Source organism: Heteronotia binoei, chromosome 21, assembly GCF_032191835.1.
Source record: "Heteronotia binoei isolate CCM8104 ecotype False Entrance Well chromosome 21, APGP_CSIRO_Hbin_v1, whole genome shotgun sequence".
NCBI classification, from domain to species: Eukaryota; Metazoa; Chordata; class Lepidosauria; order Squamata; family Gekkonidae; genus Heteronotia; species Heteronotia binoei.
In genome coordinates, this window is record NC_083243.1 from 57023468 (window position 1) to 57032566 (window position 9099).

Sequence of the window (9099 nt, forward strand, 5' to 3'; positions counted from 1 at the left end):
TCCCCTCCCCACGTATTTCCTTTCTCCCGCCCACTCCTTTCCTCGACCAACCTAGTCTTTATTTCCTGCGGATTCTGTACAGCTTGCAATTTGTAAAGAAACGGCCAAGTTGCTCCTTCCCCAAACCCACTAAGCCGAGGTTTGGGGGATTCGAGCAATTAAGAAGGAGCGCCTCCATTAAAACCGGGGAAGAAATCGCCACCGACTTCAAGGCCTTGGATCGTGTTTCTCCAGGCCTCTTTCTCTCTCTTCTCCCCCCCCCTCCCCTTACTAGGTCTTGCTCCTTAACCAGCTTGCGGATCGGGCCTAGTAGACTTCAGCCTCAGTCACATGGGCAGCTCGGCGCTCTCGATTTCTCTTGACACTGAGGTGGCCGCAATTAGGCTGAGTCGGAATATTAGGAAATGAAAGACACAATTCTCCACTGGCGGGGTGATGACCTAGCCGGTCTTTTCCATCCCTGGCGCCTCTGATTCATAAATAACCCGAGAAGCTGCCTTTAAGCTTTAGACGTGGCCCGGAGGAGCTTGTGACACGGTTCCTATTGGAAAATCACAAACGGGCTCTTAGCTTTAATGTGTTTTCCAGCAGCCATCAATCCTTATACAATCGCTTTGCACATTTCTCTCACGCAAAGTTCCGGCTTCCATCTGCCTGGCAAAGTAACGAGCGCGGCAAAACGAGCCGATGATTGCCTGTGTGGAGAGAACATATATTTGGGGAAGCGCGGGCGAGGATGCGCTGGGAGGCTCGGACAGATAAGCTTCCTATAGGCTCGGTAGCTTATGCCGCCTAAGCAGCGGGCCTGATAAGGCACAAGTGCTTTGCTCTAGACACCCTCCGCACTTCTCTCAAGGATCTCGCCAGTGTCTGGCCAGAGACCGCATTTCTGCCAACTTGGCTCTGCGTGAGCGCTCCTCCATCCGGCACCGAGACTGTTCTTTTCTGCCTGTAGCGTTTCTAGGAGGGAGGGGGCTCAAACCAGTGCTTCAGACCTTCCCGGCTCAGACTGAGGTAGGAGGGCCGGTGGGGAGGAAGTGTGTAGGGGGGGGGGGGAGAGGGCTAGAATTTGAACGGCTTCTCTTTGAAAATTCAGCCTCGGGCGTTGGGGGGGTGGAATAAAAACCCCTCTGCATTAGAGCGTATTTTATTCTAACCCTCAATCTAGGGTTAGATCACCCTCCGCCTCTTCTCCCCCCCCCCCCGCCCAGATACAATCGGATTGATTTGGGGGAGGGTAAAGGCAGAGATACTTCTTTTATTATTGTTATTATTTTAAAAGAGAGACTTCTTAAAAAAAGAAGAGTGGGGGGGAGGAAAACCCTGAGAAGTAAAACTTAAAGGTGTTTACCTTGTCATCAGCATGTACGCTAATTATCTCGGGCAAGATGTGGGGTTCTATTGTCTTGTTGCTTAGACTCTACGCCCCGCCTCTGGTGGCTGCCTAAAACCTGGCGTCTGGCTAAAACAAACGAAAGGCAGCGCTGAGCCTCCACTCAATCCAATTAAGGCGGACTTGGTCCACTCCGTTACGTGTTCATCCAACACGATCGGCGTGAAGGCAACACACCAGAATATTTGGCAAAAAAAAAAAAAAAAAAAGAGGTGAGGAGAGAGAGAGAGAGAGAGAGATTTGCCTCCCCTTTCCCTTTTTTTCCCTCCTCTCCCCCCAGCCGGCCGAATCATGTGATGAGCCCAAAGCATACGACTCCTTTCTCAGTGTCTGACATCTTGAGCCCCTTGGAGGAAAGCTACAAGAAAGTGAGCATGGAGGGCAGCAACTTGGGGGCTCCTCTGGCAGCCTACAGGCAGTCGCAAGTGGCTCAGCCGGCCATGCAGCAGCACCCCATGGGCCACAACGGGACGGTCACCGCCGCCTACCACATGACAGCCGCCGGCGTCCCTCAGCTCTCCCACACCGCCATGGGGGGCTACTGTAACGGCAACATGGGCGACCTGCCGCCCTATCAGGACACCATGAGGAACAGCGCTTCGGCCACCGGATGGTATGGGCCCAACCCGGACCCCCGCTTCTCCACAAGTAAGTCCACAAGCCTTTCTTCACCTTGCCCGGCATTGGCGGTGGGATGGAATGGGGGGGGGGGGCACCTGCGCATGGGGTAGTGGCCAGAGAAGGGACGGGCGAGGTGGGGTGAGGTGAAGTCTAGGGGGGATAGTCCACGATGGGAGTGGAAGACGGCTTGTCTTCCCAGCCGCCTGCTTGGCGTTGATTCGGATCCAACTGCGCCCCCGCCTCGGTTTTGTGCTTTCCTTCGGACTTGCCTGCACCGGGGGATTGGCGGTGGGATGGAATGGGGGGGGGGGCACCTTGGTGATTCAACTGACATGAAGGGCTTCGGGGAGAGAAGAAGAGAAGGGCGCGGAAGGGCTTTCTGGGGCAATCGGGGTGGTTGAATCCATGACAGATGGGTGGAGTCCCGGATACGGAAGAAGGCGCGCCCGGTGGAACTATGCAAAAGGTCTTGGACGTCCAGGGAATTCTTCCCACAAAACTGTAGGTTGTCGGCTAAAGCACGCAGTTAGGGAGGTTAAGAGCGATGGCCGTGTAAACTGGGTCCCCAAGTCTCTGCCTATGCATATCCATGACATCGGTCTCTGTGCTCCCTTCAACAGAATTCACAATCCACTGCTGGAAATAAACCCTGCTTAATGCTGGCAGCAGGAGGGGGAAGGACTGCCGATTTGACAGGGGGGAAGATGCAAAGGGCAGCCTGAGAAGTGGAGGCGGCGGCCCTGACCGGGTTCGGTCCCTTGTGTCTTCTCGTGGGCAGGGGAAATAGGGGCATTGCAACAGGAACTGCAGAATGTGGTGCTTTATACAGAAAACTGCCCGGTTTCCTTGTGTGGAATTTTTTTTTCTGCCTTCAAATCGTTTGTGTCTGTTTCCACCCTTCTCAAGCGGGGCTTTGCTTATGATTTTCAGGCGCTGGCGGGGGTGGGGGTGGGGGGCGGGATTGTAGAGGCAAAACTGTGCAAGAGCGATCCCTGCAAATCCAAACTTTACAAAAAAACGGCCCCTTTCCAATCTGATTTAGAAAAGGCCTTTAAAAAAGTAAGTAAAAGAATATGAGTTTGTCCGTGGAAGTTTGTTGTGGTTTAGATTTCGGTTAGTATTCGACGGTGTGGCTGTTTAGCTTCCTCCCCCGCCCTTCCCCCTTTGGATCCTGAGCTCTGATTAGTTTCCAGAGTAAGGGCCTCGATCCGGCGCGCGGCCCCCGCTTGCCTTAACCCTCTCTGGCTGTCTGCTTCCAGTCTCCCGCTTCATGGGGCCGTCGTCGGGATGAACATGGGCGGCATGGGCAGCTGGGCTCGCTGAGCGGACGTGAGCAAGAGCATGGCCCCGCTGCAGAGCACCCCTCGGCGGAAGCGCCGCGTCCTCTTCTCGCAGGCCAGGTGTACGAGCTGGAGCGGCGCTTCAAGCAGCAGAAGTACCTGTCGGCGCCCGAGCGAGAGCACCTGGCCAGCATGATCACCTGACGCCCACCCAGGTCAAGATCTGGTTCCAGAACCACGCTACAAGATGAAGCGGCAGGCCAAGGACAAGGCGGGCCCAGCAGCAGATGCAGCAGGAGGGCGCCTCCTGCCAACAGCAGCAGCAGCAGACAGCAGTCGCCCCGCCGGGTGGCCGTGCCCGTGCTGGTCCAGGACGGCAAGCCCTGCCAGGCCGGCTCCAACACCCCCGCCGCCGCGGCCGCCGCCCTCCAGGGCCCACCACCAGCAGCAGGCCGCCGCCACCGCCATCACCGTGGCCACCAACGGCCCCAGCCTGGGACAGCATCAGAGCCACCAGGCCAGCAGCGCCGGCCAGTCGCCGGACCTGGGCCAGCACGCCGGCAGCAGCCCCTCCGCCCTGCAGAGGCCAGGTGTCCGCCTTGTCCCACCTGAACTCCTCCAGCTCTGACTATGGGACGGCCATGTCGTGCTCCACCTTGCTATACGGCAGGACCTGGTGAGAAGAAGGAACGCCCCGCTCGGCACGGCCTGGCCCGGCCCCGCCTGGCCCGCCGCCGCTCGGCTCCTCCGCGGGCCGCTGCCTGATGACCTCTGGCTGCACCCCCCCCCCGACGACGACGACGGGCTGAGCTTTCCCTTCTCCTCCTTCTCCTCCCCCCTGACCTTTTTTGTTGGCCCTTGCTCTTTCCCCTTGACCAGAGAAGGGGAGGGGGTTGTGCTTGGGGCAGACAGACCGAGAGAAAAAGACCACGCCAGCCTCGGGGGTGAGACAGCGCTCCTCGAAAGGCCTCCTCCCTGTCGCCTGGAGACGCGGGTGGGTGACACAGGAGACCGCTAAGGACCACGAAGCCGCCGCGCCTGGCCTGGATCTCCACGGGACGCTTGTATGTACATATCAAACCGCAGGGTGAGGGGGTGGGCCTTTTCTCCCCTCCTCCTCAAAACAAAAACAAAAAAAAAACTCTAGCGGCCTTCCCCCTGTCCCAAAACACACACAGCAAGAACCCGGGGGTCCCAGCCCAGCCGGTGGATGGAGACACTGATCGTAATCTCGGTTTAGCATTTCTCCTCTTACCTTTGATGTGAACCTGTAGCTGTCTGATGCTGTCAAAAACGTTGACTGAACCCATAGTTTTTAGTACCTGAATATTTTGTTGATTTAAAAAAAATACACGCGAAGATCTACCAAACAAAATTTTAAACTTTTTTTCAGAAAAAAAATCACTTTTTATTGGACGTCCACAGATCCATGTAAATCCTTTGACAGTTTGTTCTTTCTTGGCTCACGTTTTGCTTGCTTTCTTTTCCTTGTAACTTATGTAGATATATCGGGCTTTAAATATACTTCCTACGAGCTTCTAATAAATTATCAAGATCACAAATATTTGTTATTGCCCTTTGCTAGCCCCCTTTTTAAAAATAGAAGTCGAGAGGCCAATACTTTCCCCAAAGGCCAGAACCCATTCCCGGTCCAAGTCTAGGAAGCTGGTCCAGCGCCAATGAAGCACCACCAGCTCCGCATTTGGGGGAAATTCTAGCAAATACATACATGGGAATGGTTCGGTTTGCCTCTATTGTACGGAAGCGAGTCCTATCCAAGTCACCAGCAAGCCACGGGGAGGAGAAAACCCAACGTGGCGTGGTTCATGCAGGGAAAAATTTAGAAACCCACCAAACCAAATCTCAAAAGGGAGCGTACCCTTTGGACGCTATTATTGCGGGGAGAGGGGGCCGCGAAGGAGGGAGTCACTGATACGGGATTGGTGGGGGGGGGGCATTTCAAATCCTTGTAAAGAGCGCTCAGTTTTATTAGCTTTTAAAAACACCATTTCTACAAGGATTTCCTATGTAATTGTATTTTAAGGAAAGTACAGTAATCTTATTTATAATCAAAATAAAAAGATAGTTTATTGTGCACGCTGTGTACCGTGTAGCTTGAATTAACTTTTGGGGGAAGGAGGCGATGGGGTTAAGCGCGTAGTTGTACCGACAACTTCTTGAAATAAGCTTCTTCTTGAAATATTCTCGCAGGCGAGAAAGGTAGATCCGTAGAGCGTGCGGTGACCCAGGGACGGATTTATAGATGTTATTGATAAGAGATCATCGAGACATAGTGACATACAAGCGTGGGGGGGGGGGGGTTGGCACAAAACGAGTGCCCCAGGACTCTCTGGCTTGAAGGTTGAGTTGACGGATTTTGAAAGGGAGCATAGATCTTAATCTGCATTTAATCTGGCAATCTGCATTTAATTGTGGGAGGCGGGGACGACAGGCTATAGGGGAGCAAAACACGGGCCCGTCCGTGTCCTGGGAAGCAAAGGCGGAGAGCGCAGGGCCGGGTGGCCTCTGGATTAGACCCGCCGCCGCGAGTATCCCTTGGCGGTGGCTGAGAACCAGCAGGGGAGTCTAACGACCCTCGCTTCTCCAGCCCCTCCGGGCTCCGCAGTTCCAGCCGTGTTTCCCGCAGCAGTTCGAGAATCCCCACATCGCCGCCTTCTCCTTGGCCTTCGCGCGTCCCTCCCACCACATTTAAAAAAAAAAAAATCAGCGCCCCTGAGAAACCCCGCAGCCAGAGGCAGGTGGGGGGGGGGGGGGCTTCCAGAGGGAAGGGCCGCAAGGTCGCAGCCGACGAAGCCGGTCGCAGAAGTCTGCTTTGCACAAGATCCCGGCTCCCCCTCTCTGGAAAGTGGGGGTGGGGGGAGAGCTTGGCTTCAAAATTAAAAATATATGGAGGGGTCTCCGAATCTTGGAAGCTATCACGTGTCTGAGCGCCGATATTAAACCTTCGGTCTCAAATTCTATATATACCTATTGTTTATAGAGATAGATACTTTTGGTCAAGTGCTGGAGAAACTGTTCCATCTGTTCCCCCCCCTCCCCAATCTATATATATATTTCTCCTTTTATAACGCCGTGCTAAAATTAGCCACTTTGGAGCCAAAAAGGGAGCTGTCAATTCAAACGCCAGCAACCCCCCCCCCCCCCGCCGCCGCCGCCGCTTTTCTTTTAAGGGAAAGCTGCAACTGCAACTGTGTTTGTCACTGTGCCTGGTAAAGGGAATTCAGCACCAAAAGCCCGGCCAGGACTGAATCTGCGCATTCGGAAGGGAGAATCGCACCCATGTCAGTCTTTCCTCGTTTCCGGATTAGAATAGATTTGCAGCTGATGGTCTCGACTTTCTCTCTGAAGAACTTTCCACTTTTAAAAAAGAGATTCCCTTTCCTTCGGTCAAATTAGCCGTGGACTGAGGACTCTAGTACTGAAACCAAGCCAAGGCAGCGGGATAAAACAACATTCTTGAAAGTACTCTGGGTATCTCTCCCCCCCGCCCGCCCCACAGCACACACACACACCTCCAGCCCTAAAGTGAGACCTTAGAAGCATAGCAGGGAAACAGCTAGTAGTGATGGTTCCAAACAGCCTTTGGGGAAAAGTAAATGAATTTATTGTACTTGGACCAGCTCATATGCACTTTTTTTTTTGGCAGTTGGAGTAATTACTGTAATGGATTATTATGTACACTGACTTATCTTTCTGCGACTAGATTTAGTTTCGATTAAATAAACTGGCTTCCACTTTGTCTCGATGTCGGCTTAGTTTAAAGTCTATTTGTTTATTCCACAGAAAGGTGAAGTCGTCTCTTTTATAGACTTTATAGAGTCCCAGCAAACAAAAGTCAACCTGTGTTTGAGTTAGGAGAAATGCAAACAGAGAAGGGCACTACAAAATGATGGCTCGCTTCCTACAGAAAGGAGGCCATCTTGTTGCCTTTTAATCATAAACTTTCTTTTTAGGGGGCAGTTCTGCCTGAGTGGAGGCAAGTCGGGGTTTTGTTTTTTTTTTTAATAAGGAAAGGTTTTAATCGCAATAGTTTCCCGAGGGAGGGGATGTGAAGACAGTTGGGGGAGCGGAGAGATTTCTAATTCTCTGGCCTTTTGATGCGGTTTCCCAGTTGCTTTGGAAGGGAGCTGGTGGGTTCACTATCCATCCCCTCCCATGTCTGGTGTCGTTTCGGCTGGTTCTTATCAATGAATTCACGTGGTTTTTGTTAGGGGTTTTTGCTTTGGACCCAGATGCCCAACTGAGACCTCTGTCCGACCGCAGACTGAAGGGGAATTGCAGGGATGCCAGCGACCCCATAGCAGAAACCGGTTGGCCTCTCTTAGTGCAACTCTTAGTGATTCTTACCTCAGTGGTTTGAGACTAAAGGGGAAAGGGAATGATTGAAAGTGAAAATAATGGGAAAGCCTGTTTACTTTGAGCGAAACTTCTATGAGGGGCCATATGGGACCAATCCCAGACCTTGGTTCTCATCCTTTTAAAAAAAAATCGGTAAAGAGAGCGAATGGAATGGACTGTTTTCGGTCCTTAGATATATGGGTTCTGAAGAGGGATTGTTTTCCCGCCAGGGCCATGAAATAGGACAAAGGGAAGAGGATACGACACCCGGAAGGCTGAAGTTTAGTATGGAAAAAGTCTGTGGTTCCCCTACCCCCATGGCAAACAAGCTCCTTTTTGAGCTCCCAAGAACAGCACAGGTTTCCTCGAACCCTCTGCTAAAGCTGATCCAAACCGAGAATGCTGCAAACCTTCCCAACTTCCTCTCTAAGCAAAGTGGGGTCCATACTACCCCGTCGGGAGCTTCAGTTCCTCTGCGGCCTGTCGCTTGCTGGGACTTCTCCCAGACAACCTGATCCCGATCCTTGCTTAGCACCGAGGTGACCCCCCAGAGAGAAAGGCCGGAAGGCCCTGGCTGGGGAGGCACCGCGGATTGCCGAAGTGCCCAGGGCTTCTCGGACAAAAGGGCCTGGGAGGTAAACACTTGGTGGCTGCTGAAGACGATCCATCTTTGTTCGGCAGGGCTGACAACATCTCCTTCCCATCTGGCCAGTTGGTCCGCTGATGCCCTGGGGGGGGGTGGAGAGGGGAGGGGAGGTCATCGCCCATGGAAATGCGAGGTCTGTGCTGTCAAGGGAGCAGCAATCCCACCCGGCATGGCCGTTTGGCGATTAACACTACATGACTCGCCCCCCCCCCCCAGCAGGCTCCGGAGGCACCAGGTAAGGGCAGTCCTTTCTCTGTCTTCTCCCACTCTTAGGGGCAGGTGGCGGTCAGTCCTGCTGGCAGGATCAGTAGAAGGATGATCGCAGACGCGCCGAGGCCGGCAGCTGGGCCTTGAGCCCTCAGACCCAGGAAAACAGCCCCGCTCTCTTCTACAGGGAGCTGCTCCGGCTTAAGCGTTGCTTGGGGACGGCCGGCAGACTTGGAAGTGACACCGATTAGCGAGATTTACTTGCGAGCAAACGAGTCTAAAACTGTGGTTGTGACTGAGCCCAAATGGCCTTTGGAAATGAAGGGAGCAAGTGGGTCCGCTTGGGGGAGTTTTTACAGGCGAAGAAGTTGTGTCACTGCTTGGTTGGAGAGGGATCCATTATCTACCACCCATGCCTGCCATTCTCTCCTCCATACCTGCCGGCAGGAATCTAATCTTTCTTAAGTGGAGAAAATTTGGTTTCATCAGCCTGAGCTGCCAGGAATATCCCCCCCCCCCCCATACCCTGCTATTTAAAAAAGCGAGCGTGTTAACTGAATCTCTGCGGCAGATCAGACTTCCTGATTTCTAAC

At 53.4% G+C, this 9099-nt stretch overlaps 1 protein-coding gene across 1 annotated transcript; it reads left to right on the forward strand.

The window, feature by feature from the left end:
* The first annotated feature begins 320 nt into the window (after positions 1-320).
* NKX2-1 (NK2 homeobox 1) lies at positions 321-3974 on the forward strand. Its single transcript, XM_060261969.1, is given in 11 exon segments — positions 321-1014; positions 1674-2041; positions 3274-3294; positions 3297-3407; positions 3410-3487; positions 3490-3531; positions 3534-3568; positions 3570-3619; positions 3621-3729; positions 3731-3877; positions 3879-3974. Coding segments are annotated over 10 exon segments (1041 nt in total). The 5' UTR covers positions 321-1014; positions 1674-1689.
* The last annotated feature ends 5125 nt before the right edge of the window (positions 3975-9099 follow it).